Genomic DNA, 23,435 nt, shown 5'->3' on the forward strand with positions numbered 1-23,435 from the left:
ACAAAAACATTGCTTCATTAGATAGGCTGTGTGTGGAATGGATATTGCATCATCACCAATGTTTCCCGAATGGTTTGATTCTGAAGCATCTTGGTAGACAGTCGACCTTGAAAGTGTAATGAATAGCAGGTGGATAGGAGTAAATTAAAAAATACATGCTATTGAAACCTATGAACAGAAATGGTGAATAATAATTCAAGTGTAAAGAAGAGCTGTCAAAATATGCGATGTGTTCCAAAATGTGGATCTACCTAGAGCATATCCGTACTTGGTATACGCTCTAGATTGAGCGCAAGAACGCATTTTGGAAGACAGTCTGCATCTCTGATGCATTGAATGGTCCGGAACTGACGTACAAGGGCGAATGATGTGGCAAAATAGGTACTGTATCTATAATAATCTGCATGCTCCCAAGACAAATATTTTGTTTTTAAGTGTTTCCTATCAATGGCAAAAATAAAATTGCAGGTGGCATGTTGATTTTAGTATGTTTGAATATGTTCTTCCAGAGAGGTCCCTAGCTGCTTCCGGATTGAAATATTCTGAGCCGTTTCTACCGCCATTGCGGTCTTGGACAGGAGATCAGTGCTGAAACCACTGCCATCCTTTGCGTTGAGGCAGTGGAGAAAGCCCACTAACATCCGGCTGGTACACCTTTGACAGATTAGACATTCCATTGTGGCACCACAACTAAAACGTATCGCATTCACATTCATTGGGATTTTATGTTCACTGTCTGACACCGACCTAGGACGAGTCAGTAAGGAGGTCGTAGCTAGGAAGCTGCCATTAGCTAGCTAGCTGTTTAGCTAGAATTTCAGGACTCCGGAGAAGCAAGAAGGAGAACCACCATGGCCCAAATCCTGCCTATCCGCTTCCAGGAGCACCTGCAGGTACGTTAGCTAAAATGTATCTTGTCAAAGCAGTTGTAAACAGAGAGATTAGCTGCTTACCTAGCTAATTGACTAAACCCACACAATATTTCAGACTAGCCCTCGACGGTGTGATGTGCCAAGCTAGCAGCAAGCAATCCAACACCCGCAGCGAAATGAATGACCTCCCCTCCCCGTTATCATATGTTAGCAGAAATGGCAGGCAAGCCAGCAAAATTGACAGCTAGATTGCTAGCTAGCTACTATAGTAAATTAGATAACGGTTGGCTAGTGCACAGCTTGCTATTGTTGTGTCAAATTGCCCTGTTTGATACAGCTAGCCAATTATCGTATCAGTTACTCATTTAGCTAGCACTGACTTGACATGTTCAAAATAAGGGGAATTATAGATCAACTAGCTGTATGAAACAGGCCAATTTGACAACACTAGCCGGATAGCATCCTCCTCCATACAGTCCACTATGGATAAATAGTCGGAAACTGTATCGAAATCAAATGACCCCGCCAAGCCACAGTTCGTAATAAAATCCTTCATTCACTCACTCTGATTGTTCCTCTTGTGATTGTCGTCTTTGGCGGCCATAAAGCTTGCAAATGTGCCTTCCAAAAAAATAAAATAAACGGGCTTTTCTACTACTCGAGGGGTATACTACAAAGCGAGCTGAGTTAGCGAACTAACTTTAAGTCTTTAGCTACAAATCGGGATCTGGTCAAGTCCCTTTACTTGCTATTAAATGACTTTGCAAGAGAAATATGGCAAGCTTGGTGCACTTCAAAGGGGGCAACCACCCGACGAACCATCAGTCAGTGAAAGAAGGACTTATATACAAACTGTGTCTTGGCGGGGTAATTTTTATGTCGATAAGGACAGCCTCCGATTCCATCTGTCCATACCGTAGTATTAATAGGATTGTATAGGGGAGGATACTAACACAGCACTAGCTAGCTAACTAACTAATTTTGTATGATATTAGTCTAGTTTATTTAGTCAGCCAAGCAGTAATATTGCTAGCTATCATTATTATTACTGTAGATATCCAACACATGACAGCCTGCATGCATCTGTTTGAGTTGAATAGGCTATCTGGCTAGTAGTTATCTATCCGTCACTCTTGATTTGAGCTTGGTTTATCTTGACACACACACAACAAGAAGCTAGTTATTATCACTGAAAGCGACCTTTTATAGATTTTGATATAATATAGCTAGCTACATAACGATATTAAGTTGTCAAAAGCATGCACACAATGTTACAGGCATACTGTACATCCATTGGTTAAATTAAATGGGTCAGGCTCATTATCTGTCGTCATTAAAATAAATTCTTCACTAGTATCTGGATCTATGATCCAACTGTGTGTACTGTTATTATTTTTCAATCAAGCATTTTAACAAGTCCATTCTTTTGAACTAGCTCCAGAACCTGGGGATCAACCCCGCCAACATTGGATTCAGCACCCTGACAATGGAGTCTGATAAGTTCATCTGTATCAGGGAGAAGGTGGGCGAGCAGGCGCAGGTGGTGATTATTGACATGGCCGACCCCAACACACCCATTCGCAGGCCCATCTCTGCTGACAGCGCCATCATGAATCCAGCCAGCAAAGTTATTGCCCTCAAAGGTAAGGCCTCCAACTCAGCATGAACCCCAAACTGTAAACTCTGCATAAAATGATTCACCAAGACTGTCAGTATTTAACTACTTAATGCACCTAAACTCAGGGGTTAACAAGAACTCTGTTGACTGTACCAATCATCTCTCAGTTTGTTGCTATCCGTATGTATAAGGCCATTTATTGTAGATTTAGTTCTTGCATTTGTCAGTTATCAATCTAGACCTATCAAAATCTGCTTCACTTGTTAATGTCTTCAACAGGCCTACATTTCTATTTTGTTTTGTAAAACCCAGCCAGTTAAGAGCTAAATAAAGTGTACATTTTAATAGTTTATTAACAATAAGTAAAATATATTGGTCAAACGGTCATAGTATTATGAATGCTTTGTCGATTTTTGCTTGATTTTGCTCTTTCTTTTCTTACTGCTTTCTTATATGTTTGCAGATGGTGAGTTGAATTTTATATATCACAAGTTGTGGAAGTTGTAATCCTGTTTGTACAGTATATGTTACATTGCAATTAGATTTGTTTTATTTATTTTTTATTTTAACCTCATATTTATTACTAATTAGTGTTTTTTGCCTGTATGAGCCTTATTGGCATATTTAAATCACCAGTATTATGTTTTTCAGTGTCTGAGTTAATCACAGGAATAGGCTAGAGAGGTAGAGAATAGCGGGTTCTAAAGCCAAGCTCAAATACTCACTTTTGCAAAGAGATGGAATTGAATATGCCTGAATAGAAAAGCCTGAACTGGAATGGGTGTGAACGCATCCCAATGCCTCTGGCCACTTCTCATACCCATCACATCTTTTTATTTTGTGGTCTTATTTTGTGAATCTGCATTCAGACATAACTAATACCCTCGTCAGCATATTTTGTCAAGAATCCTGTAATTCATGACAAAATTGTGGTTGAATCAACACTATTTCCATATGTCAACAAAAATACAATTGAATGCGTTTGTTGATGTTACATTTCGGTCAGTTGACAACTGTTGATTTAAATGAAATGAAGACGTTGAACTACTCAATTTGGATTTCTGAGTGAACAGAAATGTATAACATGGGGAAATTAGCTTTATGATAAGCCGTGTTTGAATTGCATTTTCAACTTTTTTGGAGGGGGGGGGGGGGGGGGGGGTCGTGGTGGTGATGATGAGTTGAGCAGTCTTATGGTCTGTGAGTAGAAACTGTTCCGTAGCCTGTTGGACCGGGTCTGGATGCTCCGGTACCTTTTGCCAGAAGGTAGCAGAGAGACCAGGGCGTGGTTGGGGTGGCTGGGGTCCCTTTGTTTGCTATTCCCTTTACCTATTTTTGTTGAGCCTTTTTCTAACTAAATGCAGATCTTATCACATTATTGGTTGTCTGTTGTCGGTCTTGCTTTCTGCATTGCAACTGTATGGTCATTTAGTGGTACTCGCACCGAACCATCACAACCAATATTTAGTGATATTTGGTATTACCCTATTTCAATTAGCCTGAAGTCTGATGTGTGTGGTGATTTGTAGTAGTCAGTAGTTAATCAAGAGGCAGTGCCAGCATGATCTAAACCTGCCTCTCTGAATTTTCAGCTGCAAAAACACTCCAGATTTTCAACATTGAGATGAAGAGCAAGATGAAGGCTCACACCATGACGGACGATGTCACCTTCTGGAAATGGATCTCCCTCAACACTGTAGCGCTTGTCACAGACAACGCCGTTTACCATTGGAGTATGGAGGGAGACTCACAGCCAATCAAAGTCTTTGACCGACACTCCAGTCTTGCAGGCTGTCAAATCATCAACTACCGCACTGACGCCAAACAGAAATGGCTGCTCCTCATTGGAATTTCAGCACAGGTAGAGAGAAAGTTGGAGAAATTGATTTTATATTCTGTCAACACTAGATAGTCTATACTGTATATGGGTCATTTCATAAATGAGGTGGCCAAAGTGTGACATTGGGGTAAAAAGTGGTTCAATACAGATAAAATATTTTGTCCAGTTTCAGGAATAAAAGTCATTATTTGCAGAATTGGACTTCATGTTGTCCTAAGTGTGGCAAAATGCATTACGCACCTCATCCAAAACTATTCATGTGAACTACTCATGTGACACCAAAACATCATTACTCATTTTCCATGAGATGAATCTCTAAATGACATATCACCAACATATTTATTTTGTTGAAGATATTCACATTAAACAGGCTTGCAACAATTGATACTGCAATGATAATAAATAAATAAAATGTCATATTATGGAAGCGAGTGAGCAAGAGAAAGGGCGAGGGGGAGAGAGAGAAATAATGATAGAAAGATAAAGAGACACCTAGTCTCGTTCCCAGACACTTCCGCGCCAATGCGTGAAAGGTCTGGTGGAACAACGCAATAAACTTGGCCTTTATTAAACCAATAAAAAGACAGATTAAGCGTTTTCGACTATCAACCAATCATCTCTAACACCACCCTCCCCCTAACCGGTCCCCTGGTATGCGCTCACCTACTCGGCAACATAGACATTTTAGAAAAAGGTTTTTGATGCAGTTCTGTCACAAGTGTGCAAACTACATGCAGTAATATCAATAAAGGATATACAGAGGATTTGTTTGAGAAAACTAGTCTCCAAAAGAGATGTTTTTGCTTGCTTGCCAATGGGTTATGGGAAAAGCTTAATATACCTGGCATGGCCAACACTGTGCTCCATGTTAGCTGATGACCACCACCATCAATGGCCAGACAATTCGATTTTACTTGTGTTAGGGTCCTTTTCTGTCGATCATGGAGGATCAAGCCAAGATAAAGGGATACTTGCTACGATCACTGGCAGAGACGAACACCAGGATAGTAAGATTGCAAACAGACTTCTGGATAGTGTTTGGCTCGCCTGAGACCTTCGTTGTCAACGATCAATGGAAAAGCCAATTGCAGAGCCTTATGTTTCGCAAACGTGTAGTTGGAATCATGGTGGATGATACACTGTGAGCCAATGGTTAATATAGTAACGAGAGGGGCAAGTGAGGATTCTATTGAAAAAAGATCCCTTAATTAATCAAGAAAATGTACTTACCCCCAATAGCCTATTGTGAACAACAACCTGTAGTAACAGGATAGAAAAGTGCTAGCTATTTCTCCCGAACGCCTTCAGCTCCCGCACTTTTGCTCATGGTGATCACCTGCAGTAAGGCACAAGATAGTCAATGCTTGCTTGTCTTTCACATATTTACTTAGTATCTTTCTGATGATGGTCAAAACTATTGCGTAGTAACAAAATAGACAGACATAAAATAAGAGCTAAAACAGCATTCATCACTGTAGTGTTGGAGCCATGATGATGACAATTTTAAAGGCGTTTGATCACACAAATTTTAATGTGATTTAGTGGGACCAGTAGATCTGCCTTACCATCGTAACATCAAGTGCATAAAAAGTTACGCTGCTACAGTGAGCTTCAAAGACGCATGTAACAAATTGAATGTCATAGGATTCAAGTTTTACTTGGCATTTAGATGCCATTATATTGAAATTATATATTCTGGTTAATAACACCATGAAATATGAATGGAAGACAAGTATAGTTTTGTCACTCAATTTTTGCTAAATATATGAATGCACCAAGCCGATACAAGGATGTAACAAGCATTTGAAATACTCTGTGCTCTTCTCCATTACAATATATCCTGTCCCAATACATTTAAAAGAAATCAAAAAAATTTGCAAGTTAAATATAAATGTCTTTGGAACAGCCCTTGTAGGTTTTCCATCCCCAAAACATTGGGAATTGACCCCCAAATTTATGGAATGACCCAGATATTGAATTGAATTGAATATTATCAATTTCTTTTGGGCATCTTGCATTATTGTGAAATGGCCATGTGTGATTTCTCTATGGTAAAACTGATAGTTAGCATTAATAGAATTGGAACTAGCATAGCATCATGAGATGTTTACTTTGCATTTCTGTACAATTGTAAACAGAGCAATAGTGCATCATATGAGTACAGTATTTCCTGTCTCCAGCAAAACCGTGTGGTGGGGGCCATGCAGCTGTACTCTGTGGACAGGAAGGTGTCCCAGCCCATCGAGGGCCACGCGGCCGGCTTTGCCCAGTTCAAAATGGAGGGCAACACAGAGGAGTCCACACTCTTCTGCTTTGCTGTGCGAGGCCAGGCTGGAGGAAAGGTATGTCTCAGCCCAGCATCGAGATGTCAGGGGTGTGAAGTAGAATAGGGAAACAAAACAAAGAAAGGGGTTATTTGCTGCATGAGAAAACAATTGTCTTGTTATATTTCCACTGAATGTGTTGTCGTCTCTAGTTGCACATCATTGAAGTGGGGACCCCTCCGACCGGAAATCAACCGTTTCCAAAGAAAGCCGTGGACGTGTTCTTCCCTCCTGAAGCTCAGAATGACTTTCCTGTAGCCATGCAGGTACTCAGATCAGCTCACATCAGTCATTCAAGTACCCAAATCTGTTTTCTACAGACATTCAGGCACTTCACACTAATACCGGTCACCATACAGGTACTGATGAAGCCCTGTCCCTGCCTTCTGTCCTCTAGATCAGCTCCAAGCAGGATGTTGTCTTTCTCATCACTAAATATGGCTACATCCACCTGTATGACCTAGAGACGGGTACCTGCATCTACATGAACAGAATCAGCGGGGAGACCATCTTTGTTACAGCGCCCCATGAGCCCACCGCTGGCATCATTGGCGTCAACAGGAAAGGACAGGTAGGAGTCTCAATAGTGTACATAGGAGAACCTTTGGAAATGTGATGTTTCAATCCATTCAGTAATTAGAAGCTGGTGGGCTGATCTGAGTTTCCTGTCCAAAACACAGAGCCATTAAATATGCAGAAGGGTGGAAAGTTGATGGGCTATATAGTGTCTATTGCTCCAGCTCCTCTTCTCAGCATTCAGATATACAGTACAGTGTGTAAGTGTTGGGTTGTGAGCTGTATATAGTAGCCTATATATGGCATTGTGAAAACAAGAGTCTGTGTGTAGTATGCGTGTTAGTTTTGCACAATGTACCGGTTCTGCAAAAGTATCATGATACCCTGCTTTGAAAACGGTTCTATACTAAGAAAATGTAGACGTTTTTGTTTTTTTTCCCCCATAAATGCCTGATGCAGTATTTACTTTGAGCTGTGCGGAATGTTATATTGTAGTGTAATTTGTCTATATCCTTGCGGGGGGCAGTGCGCTCTGGCATGCATTTTGCATGCATGGTGGGTGTGGCTGGGAAAGACAACGCTAAACAATCGCACACGCCGCGTTGACGAGAAGGAGGAAAGAGAAGGATGGAAGCCGCTAGTGTCGATGCTGGCCGTCCCCAGCTTGTTGATGATAAGAATGCCAGAAGTGAAATCTGGCATTACTTTGCTTATAGAGCCAATGATGACGGCTAGCAGACCGAAATCACAAAGCCTATTTGCAAAAGCTGTTACAAGGCTATGTAGTCAAAGGGAGGCAACACGTCAAGCATCTCTCCGATAGGCATCCCAACCTCTTCAAGGAATTAAAATCATGACAGGTTAGTGAATAGATCTGATAGCTAAGGATATGTTTAGGTACATGATTCGATAACATAACACTTTCAGGGATGGAAATTAAGTTCAGCATTTCCACAAATATTCAGTTGAGCAAGCGGGTGAGTTTAAAAAAAAAAAAAAAAGTATATTCTCCTCTCCTGGTAAACTGTGATCATGTGTCTTTGCCTGATGTTCCATCCCTGTACATGTTAATCTATTCTTCTTCTTGTGAATTGAGTTATATTTAAAAATGAAATCTCAAGATAAGGTTAAAATCTACATAGCATAACTTGTGAACTGAGATATGACCTATTGTATTATGGGCAGATTAACAAATAGAACCTTATATTTTGTATAATATTTAATGAATGTAAAAATGTATAGAATTATTTTGTGTTCACTTGTGTTGTTCAGCATAGTATACTGATTCAAATATCAGCTAATCAAATCTCATTATGGATTCATTATTTAATAAGATATTCTCTTCATTTGCCTGATGTTTTTTGGTTGCCGTGGTATTGTTTAACAATCGAAATCGTGATACTTAAGCTGGTATCGGTATCAAAGTCAACATTTTGGTATCATGACAACACTAGCGTGTATTTGTCTCCCTGTGACTTCAGTGTATTTGTGTCTGAGCATTCGAGCTGAAATTTGAAACTCTAGTGTGCGTGTATCTGACTGTCACTGTTTGTATCCATCGGTGTGATGTGGCGTGTTACCGAATGACCTTAGCTATATTAATTCCTGTAAATAACATGCTGTTGCAGCACCTCCAGCAGAGAGCAGCATGTGACATACACAGTGGGAGCGCCTGCCAGGCGTCATAATGTCCTTGGCTCTCACCCCCAAGTCTGCCTCAATAATACAAGCTAATGTATCACACACAAACACTGCTCCATGGGGTTAGACATCTGTGTATTTCAGGAACCTCACAAATCCAATTCACAGAATGTGATTCTCTTAACTGTATTTTTGCACACAAGTGAACTCAAACATAGAAATTAGCTTAACAAAAAAGCTGTACCATTGCATTGTTACGTACCATACATGTATGGTTCGTGTAGAACAATATGAAGACCTGCTCTTTCTAATATCAAATGCTGTCAATGTATGTATTCATGTGTGCAAATGTGTTTTTCCCTAGGTGTTGTCAGTGTGTGTAGAGGAGGAGAACATTATCCCCTACATCACCAACGTGCTGCAGAACCCAGACCTGGCCCTGCGCATGGCCGTCCGTAACAACCTGGCCGGGGCTGAGGAGCTATTTGCCCGCAAGTTCAACACTCTGTTCGCAGCAGGGAACTACTCAGAGGCTGCCAAGGTGGCTGCCAACGCACCCAAGGTACTGCCAATACACCAACATGCCTAAGTACAGTAGGCTGAAGTTTAGAGTCAAGCTGCCTGTGTGACGATGTCACAACGGCACTAGTCAATTTTTTTTCAGGTCATTCACCTTGTCAAAACCACCACCAGGAGGCATCATTGAGCATGATGGATACGTTTACACTGTGTACAAACATTACCGCCTGATCTAATTATGTGAAGTGTAGCTTATGAGTTGTTTCAATTTGGATATAATGTTTCTCAGTTGATTCCGTGCATTTCAGCAGTAGGCTACTGTATGTGGACACTATATATATATATATATATAGTACCCTAACCCTAACCCACATTCACAAAGCAAAGAGCACAGTTTGTGTCATTAATGCTCGATTTCTGCTCGAGCACTGAACGTATTTCACATGATTGAAATGAGAACGTTCATGAATCAATCAAATATGTTTACATGCCATGTGCAATGACGAGAATAAAACAAATTAATCAGCTCTGATCATGAGAGCGTTGCATATATTTGTTAATATGTCAGTCTGATCTGATCACCCTCACATTTTGGTTATTTGTCCAGGGACGTACACATCATAAAAATGTTGTGACCCACAGAAAATGTTGCAAATCACCTGATAAACAAGCAATTCTGGTAACTTTTGATGGGAGAATAACGTAGTGGTTAGTGCGAGTGAAAAGCATGAAATGATTGGCTAAATGACACAAGGCCTACAGCTGATTCACCCGAGTGGACCCGATAAACAGCTCTGATCACGAGAGCGTTGGATATATTTGTTGGATATACATTCACCGGCCACTTTATTAGGTACACCTTGCTAGTACTGGGTGGGACCCCCTTTTGTAGCCCATCTGCTTCAAGGTTCGACGTGTTGTGCATTCAGAGATGGTCTTCTGCATACCTTGGTTGTAACGAGTGGTTATTTGAGTTACTGTTGCCTTTCTATCATCTCGAACCAGTCTGGCCATTCTCCTCTGACCTCTGGCATCAACAAGGCATTTTCACCCAGAGAACTGCCGTTCACTGGATATTTTCTCTTTTTCGGACCATTCTCTGTAAATCCTAGAGATGGTTGTGCGTGAAAATCCCAGTAGATCAGCAGTTTCTGAAATACTCAGACCAGCCCGCCTGGCACCAACAACCATGCCACATTCAAAGACACTTAAATCACCTTTCTTCCCCATTCTGATGCTCGGTTTGAGCTTCAACAGGTCGTCTTGACCATGTCTACATGCCTAAATGCATTGAGTTGCTGCCATGTGATTGGCTGATTAGATATTTGCGTTACCGAGCAGTTGAACAGGTGTACCTAATGAAGTGGCCGGTGAGTGTATATCCCAACTCATCCAAACCTGACATGCACTACCACCAAAAGAGATTGCATATAGTAAGGTGAACACCCCCCCACCCCCACCCCCAGCGCGCTCGCAAAGTAAAGAGCGTTTAACAATTATTCACTCCCACTCTGCTCAAATGCATTTGAATAGAATTATTGGGGGAAGGGACGATGCAAGTATATTTCGCGAGATGGAATAATACAACGAGCAAAGTGAAGCCTAAACACATCAACAATGGAATATAAATCAAATAATGCCATGTTCATAACAAAAATAATCATCCTCCCTAATCTTGGAACGGCACCTTCCAAATAGGCAATGGCATTATGATAAAAAATTTGTCCACAAAACAAGATGACATTATTTTATTTGCTCCATGTTTAAACAAAGAACGAGATTTAGCCTACTGGTGTAAGTTGTTCTCAACTGTAGCAAACAGACCTGTGTCATCAAGACAAATCCAACTTTTGGTGGGTCTCTATTCACAGACTTCAGTCAAAGTTAGGCTTATGTAATGTTGATGGGGAAGGGTAATCTTTGTGTGAGAGAACGAGGGGGATGTAACTGTGTGCAGGACATTATTGAATGTGTCACTGTCACCTTGATTACTTCAATGTTACTCTCCTCCTGTGCCCTTGTGTTATAAACTTTCCTTTGTTGTAGCAACCTCATGACTTGTATAGGGTGGATACATTTCAGTTGCATGCCCGGGGTGGGAATGTAAATAGCCTAAACCTGGATGTTACATCGACCTGGGTGAATGGAATATCCATTCATCCATTATCCAGCCATATGCTGTAATAGAAATAACGCCTTGCTCATTGTCAGCATGCTCCTCCTACATGGCTGCAGTCGGATGGTCCCTGTAGCCTATATTGACAATTTGTGTAAATCGCATTTGTATTCATTTGTGTTTTGAGAGCCTCAGGTATTCACTAGTTCAGGTAGTCATTGCAAGTACAAAAGGCTGTTTGTATTTGCAGCAATATGGAATTTGCTGTGGAAGACATTGAAGAGAGACGTGGCCAAATTAGTTGTCAATAATGGTTGTCATTTTTACCAACACGGCTTCTCAATAGTGTCCTATTCCCCCACCAAAATTATCCAACTTTGCCTTTCTCACCAGGAGTTGAACTTTATCCATCTGTGAGCTTCGCGCAGCCCTGCCTGTGCCCTACTCTAGAGGAGGATAATCTTTTTCTTGATCGTTTCCGATTAACAAACAAAGGCGTGATAATTTATCCAACACGCTCTCCCCTTCAAACCATCCCTCAAAAAGCGCTACAGTATGCAAATTAAATGCATCATTATTATTATTATTATTATTACATTGTGTGAACGAGACACAGCTGCCCTTGCTGAAAATGTGGATGTTCGCACCCTATTATAACTGTAGGCTACTTTTCTACCACCGAAACCCAACATACTGTACCTACTGCTGTCAACTTCATTCTATAATCATTCTGTTACATTATTAGAGCTGACTCGCGCTTATTCATGTTAGACTGCACTAAAACATTTCCCCCTGTTTCTCTGCACTGTGAGAGAATGCATGATCTGAAATTCATGAGCTTTTATTATAAATAAACTTGCCAAAAAATGTTGCCAATCTACAGTATATGTACATGTATCTGATAAGGCAAACAATTCTCTTTTCAAACATCGTTCACAACTCTTTTCACCACCTTGTGGTGGCTTTTCAGCTGCACTTCACACTTGTGTGCATGGATTAAACCCCTGCCTACTGTATGTTATACGTGACACACATTAGCATAGTCATGCTTTTTACTGCATAAAAAGCAGAATTAAACTAAAAACATACACTATTTACTGTATACTAATGTCACATTCTGACAGTGAGAAACAAACAGCGCAAATCATGGGTTATCATGGGATGGACTGACACCCTCTCTCTTTGCCCACCCGTAGGGCATCCTCCGTACACCAGACACTATTAGGCGGTTCCAGAGTGTGCCGGCCCAGCCAGGCCAGACCTCCCCGCTGCTACAGTACTTTGGCATCCTGCTGGACCAAGGCCAGCTCAACAAGTTTGAGTCCCTGGAGCTGTGCAGACCTGTCCTCCAGCAGGGCCGCAAGCAGCTGCTGGAGAAGTGGCTGAAAGAGGACAAGGTAAGTGAACCATGACTGTGATGTCAAACTGATACTGTGTAGCACCCATGTTTGTGGGTTGTATTTGATGTATCAGAAAGCTCAGACCATTGTATTGATGTAGAAGTCCATGAAAAGAGCATCACACATTAAAAAAAATGTCACTCAAGGTTTAAAGTTTCATGATTATTGGTCTATGGTCCTAAATCTGCTTAAATGCTAAGATATGAAGTGCATTTTCTCAATGTGATGTGTTTCTGTGTGTAGCTGGAGTGCTCTGAGGAGCTGGGAGACTTGGTGAAGTCTGTGGACCCCACTCTGGCCCTCAGCGTCTACCTCAGGGCCAACGTCCCCAACAAGGTGATCCAGTGTTTTGCTGAGACTGGCCAGTTCCAGAAAATTGTGCTCTATGCCAAAAAGGTTTGTGGTGTTTATGTAGTAATCCTCTGCAACATGACAGGAAAACTCTGGCATTGTGGAATACTGAGGAAAGGATGATATCCAGTTTTGAATGATTTTGTTTTCCTTGTTCCTTCTGTAGGTGGGCTACACTCCAGACTGGATCTTCCTACTTAGGAATGTGATGCGGATCAGTCCAGAACAGGGTCTGCAGTTCTCCCAAATGCTAGTACAGGATGAGGAGCCCCTAGCTGACATCACACAGGTCAGAGAGCGAAGTCTCATTGACTTTTCCAAAAATGCTTTATGGTAACACTTTATTTTACAGCCATGTTTCAACTGTTATTTAGTAAGAAACTGTGGTAACAACAGGGATTTTCTGGTACATTCCTCAATAAATTCAGCACAATTGGTAACTACCTGATACTAAATGGCGCACAGTCATGCTTGAGTCAGTGAATCTAAAGTAAATAGTGGGTGTAATTAATGTGCAAATATCAGGTAATGAAATTTGAAATTTTACCCAGTACTTTCTAAGTAAGTACCTGCTTAATACCGGGCTGTAAAATTATGGGTTAACAGCTTAATGAAGTCATGAGCAGAGGTTTCGTTGGTTGCTCTCAAACTGTAAAAATGACAAAACAGGTTTCATGTTACCACAAGTCTTATCTATGGTTTACTTTAATGTCTGTATTCATCTTTCTTAGGTGCATGCATGTAATTTGTTATCACTGTTTTATGAGATGTTTGCCTCTGCAGATCACTATGATATATCCAGTAAGAAACTGTGCAGTAGCTGATGTGTCTTTCTCTCCCTGGCCAGATCGTGGATGTGTTTATGGAATATAACCTAATCCAGCAGTGTACCTCCTTCCTGCTGGATGCACTGAAGAACAACAGGCCCATGGAGGGCCCCCTCCAGACACGCCTGCTGGAGATGAACCTTGTACACGCACCTCAGGTACACTTACTCAGTCAGTCTAACACTCACTCACTCACTCACACTCTCTCTCTCTAATGTTGCTTTTCGACTGTCACTTTTGGCACCGGTGCTTGGCCCAAAGCCTCAGACTCCATTCCTTTCCATCTCTGAAAACGGCAAAAAAAAAAAAAAAAAAGGTCCTACCCTGACCTGTGACCTTGGGGAGATGGTTGGGACTTGGGGCGGGGTTTGGGTTTAGGCATGCAATGTCTACTGTGCCCTCCCATTGTTTGGCTTTGCTAGTCTATGGGACTGCTACTTTTTATGTTACAAAAGTTACTTTGGTTTGAAGTCACATTTAGAAGCATGTGCATGCACTGTTAAGTTTGCACAACTGTGGGTAAGCACCCGTTTCATTTCATGGGAAATGGCTGGGTAACTGAACAATCTATGCTAGTTTTCATTTACATTTACAAGCTAAATGAATGCCACACATTCAACCAAACTCTTTAGCTAGTTTCAAAGTCATGTAACTAAGAAATTCGCTGGAGAAAAACTTATTGATAGATTTATTGTTAGCAGTAGTCATGCTGGTTTGAGGGTGAAACTCGCTGGGAAACAAGTCCTCAAAATCACCCTGGGTGGAAACACAACACACCAAAAAAGACTCCAGTGCTTGGGCCCAAAAAGAGTGAGACCAACTCTCTAGTGGAAAAGTTCCGTAACACACTCTTCTAAATGTTCCATAAATACCTTTTTTTGGGTAATCTAACAGAATTTTGCCACACAAACACACATTCTCATCTTGCCACCTCACATCAAGTCATGATTTGATGGATGTAAAAGTTGTTTTGTGTATTCTTTCACAGGTTGCTGATGCCATCCTGGGCAACCAGATGTTCACTCACTATGACCGCCCCCATGTGGCCCAGCTGTGTGAAAAGGCAGGCCTCCTGCAGAGGGCTCTGGAGCACTACACTGACCTTTATGACATCAAACGCGCTGTGGTGCACACACACCTGCTCAACCCTGAGGTACGGTACCCAACACACCACAGTGTACAGTAGCACCCATCTGTATGGAAGGGGAAATGCAGCTCAGACCTTGTCAAGGGTAATTAAATCATTTGAGTATAGTGTTGTATTATGCTGTCTCTGAACTCAAAATTGACTGGTTAGCTGTTTATGTACTGTCTGAAAACCAGTACCGTATGTGTATTGTCTCTGGTTGTCTGTGCACTGACTATGTGTATATCTGTATAACCTTTCTCTGCAGTGGCTGGTGAACTTCTTTGGTTCTCTGTCAGTGGAGGATTCACTGGAGTGTCTGAGGGCCATGCTGTCTGCCAACATCCGTCAGAACCTGCAGATCTGTGTCCAGGTGGCCTCTAAGTACCACGAGCAGCTCTCCACACAGTCCCTCACTGAGCTCTTTGAGTCCTTCAAGAGCTTTGAGGGTAAGCAGGCCTTACACCTGTTTACACTGACTATATCAGTTATCCTGTCTCCATACTGATCTCTGTTTTGACTGAAAAAGTATTGTTGATCTTCCCACCTGGATTAGTGTGGGGATGAAGTTCTTGGTCTGTGTTTGTTTTAGGTCTGTTCTACTTCCTGGGCTCCATTGTGAACTTCAGCCAGGACCCTGAGGTCCACTTCAAGTACATCCAGGCAGCGTGTAAGACTGGCCAGATCAAAGAGGTGGAGAGGATCTGCAGAGAGAGCAACTGCTACGACCCAGAACGGGTCAAGAACTTCCTCAAGGTAAAGAGGGTATATTCTGATGAGGCTTCACAGATCATAACGCTCAAGTCTCTCTTTTGTCAACCCAAGGAAGGTTTGAATGTTGGTGTGATATCACAAGCTGATCTGAGCCATTTCCTCCCTCACAGGAAGCCAAGCTAACTGACCAGCTCCCCCTGATCATAGTGTGTGATCGCTTTGACTTTGTCCATGATCTGGTCCTGTATCTCTACCGCAACACCCTGCAGAAATACATTGAGATCTACGTGCAAAAGGTACATAGAAGGACTGGCATGGTAATTGTATAACAGTCTGTTATACGATGACAACCATAGGTCAAATAAAACAACCACTTCAACACATTAATTTTAGAAAACATTTTTAGACTGAGAGACTAGAATGAGTCATTGTTAGCCCATAGCGTAAGGGTTACTATAAGAAAATGCAGATTGTGTACAAAGTGTGTGTGTGGTTGCGGTTGTGTGTGTGTGTCATAGGTGAACCCCAGTCGTCTGCCGGTGGTGATAGGAGGGCTGCTGGATGTGGACTGTGCTGAGGATGTGATAAAGAACCTGATCCTGGTGGTGAGGGGCCAGTTCTCCACTGATGAGCTCGTGGCTGAGGTGGAGAAGAGGAACAGGTAAGGACCATGAGGGACAGTAAGGGGGCTCTTTCTCTTAGACTTAGGTGGCGTGCAAGATATTTTTTTTTTGTTACCAACTGCAGCTATAATTCATTCATTGTGTATTTCACCTAATAGGGAAATAAGGATGCAGTATTGCAGTTGTCGTCCAATTAAATGTAGAAGTATGTTAAAGACATGCTACGTGATGTTCGCAACTCTATCTGTATTTTTTAAACCTCCCATTTTAAAACTCTTTAATCCTTGAAAAAGCTTCATGTCCTTTTTCACAATTCCAGCAAAAATAAATTGCATATATTAATAATATAGCTGTTTAGTATCTATTAGATCTCATAGTCACTAGTTTATTATTATTATTATTTTATTTAAAGGTTTTCTCTTTGCACTGAGCATAGACAGGGTTGGTGTTCCCCGGTGTAGGTCAGTGTACCTTCATAAAATCAAATACCGTTTTCAGCCACATAGGCAGACATCCAAAACTAAATACAATCTGATCTGGACCATTTGGGCATGTTTCCATAACCTTTATTTCTTTTGAGTCTCAATGATTTTATTTCAAGGGGAGAGAAACAACTCTTAATGAAAATTGAGGTTTTAGTACAGTCCATGGCAAGGTAGTCTCTCATGACAGGCTCAGAGTGCACCGCACACTACACACTCAAGAATCTGTCAAACAGACCTTGTTTAATTGGGATTGAGCAGTCAGAAGTGGGTGGGCTGTTGATGTTCTAAATGAAATGAATGAATGAATTAGATATCACAAGCAAATCCCGTTTTGAAATAAAATAAAAAATAAAAAACAAGCTGGCATACCTCTGACTCAAGGAGACTGTCGGATATATCCATTGCTAACTTCTAGCTAACTAGCTTCGGTAAACAACTCTAGCACTAAAATGAAAAACAACAGAGATAAAACAGTTGTGAGAAGAGGCTAATGGGAAGGCAGCAGACTGCACTCAGTGTTGTCCAATGAGGCTGCAGTATTCTACACATAAACCATGTGCACCTGGTGTGCATAAGACTGATCGTGTGTGTGTGTTTCTCAGATTGAAGCTGCTCCTGCCATGGCTGGAGGCCCGCATCCACGAGGGCTGTGAGGAGCCTGCTACCCACAATGCCCTGGCTAAAATTTACATCGACAGCAACAACAACCCAGAGCGTTTCCTGCGTGAGAATCCCTTCTACGACAGCTGTGTGGTGGGCAAGTACTGTGAGAAGAGGGACCCCCACCTGGCCTGCGTGGCCTACGAGAGAGGACAGTGTGACCAGGAGCTCATCCATGTAAGTGGGGAATAGCTGCATACATTCAGTTGGAGCAGAGCTCAAAGCAGAGCAATAATGTATTGTACACTACACAGTACATTAATGACCCATCATCGTTTCATGATATTCAAAAGCAGAAGCATTAATGCATTAGTACGGTTAAATGCTCTAACTTGTCTAATAGACTGAAATAGGAATGCATCTCTGCTTGTATTTTTTTGCCTTTGTGTTTCTTGTGTAGGTGTGCAATGAGAACTCCCTGTTCAAGAGTCTGTCTCGCTACCTGGTTCGCCGTAAGGACGCTGAGCTGTGGGCCAGTGTGCTGCTGGAGAGTAACCCTTACAGAAGACCCCTCATTGACCAGGTACTGTAGATCCCCACTCTTCTTCAAGAGGCTCAGGTAGCTGTACCTCCATTAATACTTAATGCTAACTGGTCCCAACAATGTTATACTTCTAACACTCAGGGGTCATTGTGTTTCTGATGAACTGTTGTATGGCTGGCTGTGTCATGCAGGTTGTGCAGACAGCCCTGTCTGAGACTCAGGACCCAGAGGAGGTGTCAGTTACAGTTAAGGCCTTCATGACTGCCGACTTGCCCAACGAACTAATCGAGCTACTGGAGAAGATTGTTCTGGACAACTCTGTTTTCAGTGAACACAGGTAATAGGGAAGATTTATTATTCATTCATGATACCAAATTTTCTCCAGTAGTTGCATCCGACCAAAAGTAATAACTCTTGTTCATTTCAAGGGTGGTTTGAATCTTTTGTTATTTGAATCTTTTATTATTGGTATGCCAGTGCTGAGAATGATCCCATCTTGTTTTCAGAAACCTGCAAAACCTGCTTATCCTGACAGCCATCAAGGCAGACCGTACACGTGTGATGGAGTACATCAACCGCCTGGACAACTACGACGCCCCTGACATTGCCAACATTGCCATCAGCAACGAGCTGTTTGAAGAGGCCTTCGCCATCTTCAGGAAGTTTGACGTCAACACCTCTGCTGTGCAGGTCAGTGGTTGGGCCTGACAGCGTCCTCTCTCCCTTTTAATCATGTTATCAGGTTGAAATATTACTTTGGGACATGGAACATTGACTAAAAGGTTGCTGATTCTATTCCTGGTGGAGATGCTACTTTTGTGCCCCTCTTTGCCTGATTTGGTTAAAAATGTCAATTGAATAAAGCTCTTATTGGTTGTGTGCAGGTCCTGATTGAGCACATTGGGAACCTAGACCGGGCCTATGAGTTTGCGGAGCGCTGTAACGAGCCTCCTGTGTGGAGTCAGCTGGCCAAGGCCCAGCTGCAGAAGGGCCTGGTGAAGGAGGCCATCGACTCCTACATCAAAGCTGATGACCCATCCGCCTACATGGAGGTGGGCCAGGCTGCAGCCCAAAGCGGTAAGAGAGACAACAATAATCTTTTCTACATGTTCCACCCTATCTGTCCAATTTATGTAGGGTTTTCACTCTAGTTGTTATTTGGGGTTGAGCTGTATCAAATCAAGTCAAAGTTTATTGATCATATGTACAAGATACAGGATGTAAATTGTACAGTGAAATGCTTACATTGCAAGCTTCCTCTCAACAGTGCAAATATCAGGACATAGCAATAAAAATACAATAACACAATAGGCAATTAGTGTAATTGGTATAAGTGTAAATTAGACAATAAGTGTAAGAATGTGTATATGTTTGATGTTGAGCTATGCAAACTTGTACTGAGCTGAAATCCTCCCCTACTAAATTCAGGTAACTGGGAGGACCTGGTCAAGTTCTTGCAGATGGCTCGTAAGAAGTCTCGGGAGTCCTACGTGGAGACAGAGCTGATCTTTGCCCTGGCCAAGACCAACCGTCTGGCTGAGCTGGAGGAATTTATCAATGGGCCCAACAACGCCCACATTCAACAGGTACGGTCCAAACCCTACACACACGCATCACTCATCTCTCACTTACTCTCTCACACAGACAGACACACAGGTTTTCCTGTACATTTGCTGTATCACTATCATGTTTCACTTTACTCCAGGTTGGTGACAGATGCTATGATGAGAAGATGTACGACGCAGCCAAGCTGCTCTACAACAATGTGTCCAACTTTGGGCGGCTGGCGTCTACTCTGGTCCACCTTGGAGAGTACCAGGCCGCTGTGGATGGGGCCCGCAAGGCAAATAGCACCAGGACCTGGAAGGAGGTCAGATATTCACAATATATAAAACTATAGTATATGGTAGCAATTGGTTTACTTTTTGGTTGCTACACCCACATTTCAGACATGAATAATTCTCAAATCAAAGTTTTTTTGTGTTGCTTTTTTAATTAATAAAAGTCCATTTTGCCTTTTCCTCCCCCAGGTGTGCTTTGCCTGTGTGGATGGGAATGAGTTCCGCCTGGCTCAGATGTGTGGCCTGCACATTGTGGTCCACGCTGATGAACTGGAGGAGCTCATCAACTACTACCAGGCAAGGGTGCAAATGCCACTGAGCCGTATGCCAACACAGTCACAGTGACATACATACACATCAACTACCACCAAGATCAGATGATGCATACCTGTGCTACTGCCCATACTCACTTATAGAAATTAGCTCTAACAGGCAAGATATCTGAAGTGTATTACATATTCTATTGGAGGATCGAATGTCAGGTGTGTGTGTGTAATGTGTGTGTGTCTGTGTCCACAGGATCGTGCTTACTTTGAGGAGCTGATCACCATGCTTGAGGCGGCCCTGGGGCTGGAGCGCGCTCACATGGGCATGTTCACTGAGCTGGCCATTCTGTACTCTAAATTCAAACCCCAGAAGATGAGGGAGCACCTGGAGCTCTTCTGGTCCAGAGTCAACATTCCAAAGGTAAGTGGTCTCCAGATAGTCCCCTTGCAGAGGCATCCAAGAGATCTGTACATTTGTCTGCATATTTTCACTCTAAATCTATATGCTTTCTTATTTTATGTATATGCTGTTTGATGGACAGCAATGTGTTTGAATGTATGATGTGGCAGTTGTCTCTGCTGAGGTGTGGATATACCATCTGTGCTGCTGCAGGTTCTGAGGGCTGCAGAGCAGGCCCACCTGTGGGGGGAGCTGGTCTTCCTGTATGACAAATACGAGGAGTACGACAACGCCATTATCACCATGATGAACCACCCAGCAGATGCCTGGAAGGAAGGCCAGTTCAAGGACATCGTCACCAAGGTAACACCACAAAATGTGCAGACAGATCAGTAGATGGCGCTTTTCAGCTCTTAAATATTTTTGCATGGGTGATTAAATGGTGTGGTATGACATTGTCAATATTCAATCAGTTTTGTATAAGACAAGTGTTAATGAATACATATCTGACTTTTGACTGTATGATGATTTGTCATTGTAGGTGGCCAATGTGGAGCTGTACTACAAAGCCGTCCAGTATTACCTGGAGTTCAAACCTTTGTTACTGAACGACCTGCTCATAGTGCTGTCGCCACGACTTGACCACACACGAGCTGTCAACTTCTTCAGCAAGGTACTGGGATGCTCCTTTGTCCCCATATTGTCTTCCAGTGATTACATACATGTGCTTTATAATATTTTCTGTTAGCTGGATAGTAATGTTTGTTCAGGTTCAGAGTTATTTACCCAACAATTCTTTTGGCCCTTGCGTCTCTGTCCCTGTCACCAGGTCAAACAGCTCTCCCTGGTCAAACCATATCTGCGGTCAGTACAGAACCACAACAACAAGTCAGTCAACGAAGCACTTAACAACCTCTTCATCACAGAGGAAGACTATGCGGTACAAAGATCTACAATCTAAGATTTTTTGGATGTTTGTATCGATAAAATCATCTGTGGAGACACTGGAGTAAGAGTATTAACATTGTTAAAAAGGGAAAGTTCCTTGATTAATTTGTTGAATAAACTCTGACTGTTGCGTTTAATAAGTGTCTCTCCATCTCCCCAACCCCTCTGTGCAATTCCCCTGTCCTGTCCAGGCTCTGCGCTCATCCATCGATGCCTACGACAACTTTGACAACATCTCCCTGGCCCAGGGTCTGGAAAAGCACGAGCTGATAGAGTTCAGGAGAATCGCTGCCTACCTGTTCAAAGGCAACAACCGCTGGAAGCAAAGTGTCGAGCTCTGCAAGAAGGATAAACTCTACAAGGTTTTGTAGCTTGACTCCTCAAGTTCAAGTGAAACACTACATTACATTATTTACAATTTAGACATTTAACAGACGCCTTTATCCAAAGCAACTTACAACAAGTACATTTGTTTTAGTAAGTGAATCATCTATACATCAGTCATAAGAAACCACCGGGGGGCCAGGACAATGAAAAGCCGTGACTGAATAGCACGACTGCTGCATCCACGTAGAGGCGGCGGCGCCAGGCGGCCAGCCGAGGTGGAAGAGCGGAGTGATCGGGCAGAGGTTTGGGGGATGACCATTGCTTGCAAGTAGGGAGGGGCTGTTCCCTTTGCCATCCGGTAGGTGAGCACCAGGGTCTTGAATGTGATGCGAGGCAAGAGATTTGGTATAGAGGGAGAACAGTAAGGGCCCTAGGACAGAGCCCTGGGGGACCCCATTGGTGAGGGCTCATGGAGAGGGCAGTGATTCTCTCCACGTCACCTGGTAAGAGCCATCGGCCAGGTAGGATGCAAACCAGGAGAGTGCAGAGCCAGAGATGCCCAATTCTGAGAGGGTAGAGAGAAGGATCGGGTGGTTTACAGTGCCGAATGCAACGGACAGGTCCAGAAGAATGAGAACAGAGGAGAGGGAGGAAGCTCGAGCAGAGTGGAGGGCCTCCGTGACAGCAAGGAGAGTAGTCTCAGTAGAGTGCCCAGCCTTAAAGCCGGATTGGTGAGGGTCAAGGAGGTTGTTCTGAAGGAGGTAGTGAGACAGTTGGTTAGAGACAGCACGTACAAGGGTTTTAGATAAGAAGGAGAGAAGGGATACCGGTCTGTAGTTATGGACAGCAGCCGGCTCAAGAGTTGGTTTCTTGAGAAGAGGCTTGACTCTGGCTGTCTTGAAGGCAGCTGGTACAGATCCTGTGGATAGAGAGGAATTGATTAAGGTGGTAAGGAACGGAAGGAGGTCTTTGGAGATGGACTGGAGAAAGGGGGAGGGGATAGGATTGAGGGGGCAGGTGGTTGCCCGCTTGGATTGACCAGTTTTAGAATATCATCAGGGGAGACGGGGGAAAAATCAGATAAACCAGAGACCGGGTGTAGTGCAGTGGGTTTGGGAGGAGAGGTGGCAGTGTTGGTTAGAGGTAGAGGGAAAGAGCTGCTAATGTCATCAACCTTCTTTTCAAAGTAGGTGACAAAGTCATCGGCAGACAGGGAGGAGGGGGAGGAGGTGGGTTGAGGAGAATGTGGAGAACAGTTTCCTTGGGTCAGAGGCACAGGATTGAATTTTGGAATGGTAGTAAGAAGCTTTAGCAGATGATGCAGATGAGGTGTAGTTGAGGAGAGAGAGATAAGGGTCTAGATCATCAGGGAGGCCAGTTTTTCTCCATTTCCTCTCAGCTGCCCGGAGCCCTATTCTACAAGCTTGCAGGGTTTCAGACAGCCAGGGAGTGCGTGGAGAGGATCGTGCCGGCCTTGAGGTCTGTGGACAGAGAGAGTCGAAGGATGTGGAAAGAGTGGACAGGAGGGTGGAGGAGG

At 42.9% G+C, this 23,435-nt stretch overlaps 1 protein-coding gene across 1 annotated transcript in view; it reads left to right on the forward strand.

Annotated features, from left to right (window-relative positions):
* The first annotated feature begins 571 nt into the window (after positions 1-571).
* LOC310823003 (clathrin heavy chain 1-like) overlaps positions 572-23,435 on the forward strand; it is a 28,305-nt gene continuing 5,441 nt past the window's right edge. The window contains exons 1-29 of the mRNA XM_083695644.1: positions 572-893; positions 2,308-2,515; positions 4,083-4,351; positions 6,511-6,672; positions 6,807-6,920; positions 7,052-7,225; positions 9,176-9,373; positions 12,643-12,843; positions 13,090-13,242; positions 13,364-13,486; positions 14,045-14,182; positions 15,013-15,177; positions 15,419-15,599; positions 15,743-15,906; positions 16,035-16,160; positions 16,383-16,525; positions 17,575-17,809; positions 18,033-18,155; positions 18,308-18,453; positions 18,623-18,806; positions 19,001-19,193; positions 19,545-19,702; positions 19,822-19,986; positions 20,147-20,254; positions 20,477-20,644; positions 20,837-20,986; positions 21,165-21,296; positions 21,453-21,563; positions 21,763-21,933. Coding sequence (XP_083551770.1) covers positions 852-893; positions 2,308-2,515; positions 4,083-4,351; positions 6,511-6,672; positions 6,807-6,920; positions 7,052-7,225; positions 9,176-9,373; positions 12,643-12,843; positions 13,090-13,242; positions 13,364-13,486; positions 14,045-14,182; positions 15,013-15,177; positions 15,419-15,599; positions 15,743-15,906; positions 16,035-16,160; positions 16,383-16,525; positions 17,575-17,809; positions 18,033-18,155; positions 18,308-18,453; positions 18,623-18,806; positions 19,001-19,193; positions 19,545-19,702; positions 19,822-19,986; positions 20,147-20,254; positions 20,477-20,644; positions 20,837-20,986; positions 21,165-21,296; positions 21,453-21,563; positions 21,763-21,933 — 4,605 coding nt within the window. The 5' untranslated portion in view covers positions 572-851. The remainder of the gene's footprint in view (positions 894-2,307; positions 2,516-4,082; positions 4,352-6,510; positions 6,673-6,806; positions 6,921-7,051; positions 7,226-9,175; positions 9,374-12,642; positions 12,844-13,089; positions 13,243-13,363; positions 13,487-14,044; positions 14,183-15,012; positions 15,178-15,418; positions 15,600-15,742; positions 15,907-16,034; positions 16,161-16,382; positions 16,526-17,574; positions 17,810-18,032; positions 18,156-18,307; positions 18,454-18,622; positions 18,807-19,000; positions 19,194-19,544; positions 19,703-19,821; positions 19,987-20,146; positions 20,255-20,476; positions 20,645-20,836; positions 20,987-21,164; positions 21,297-21,452; positions 21,564-21,762; positions 21,934-23,435) is intronic.

Source organism: Argentina silus, assembly GCF_951799395.1.
Source record: "Argentina silus genome assembly, chromosome: X".
Classification (NCBI taxonomy): domain Eukaryota; kingdom Metazoa; phylum Chordata; class Actinopteri; order Argentiniformes; family Argentinidae; genus Argentina; species Argentina silus.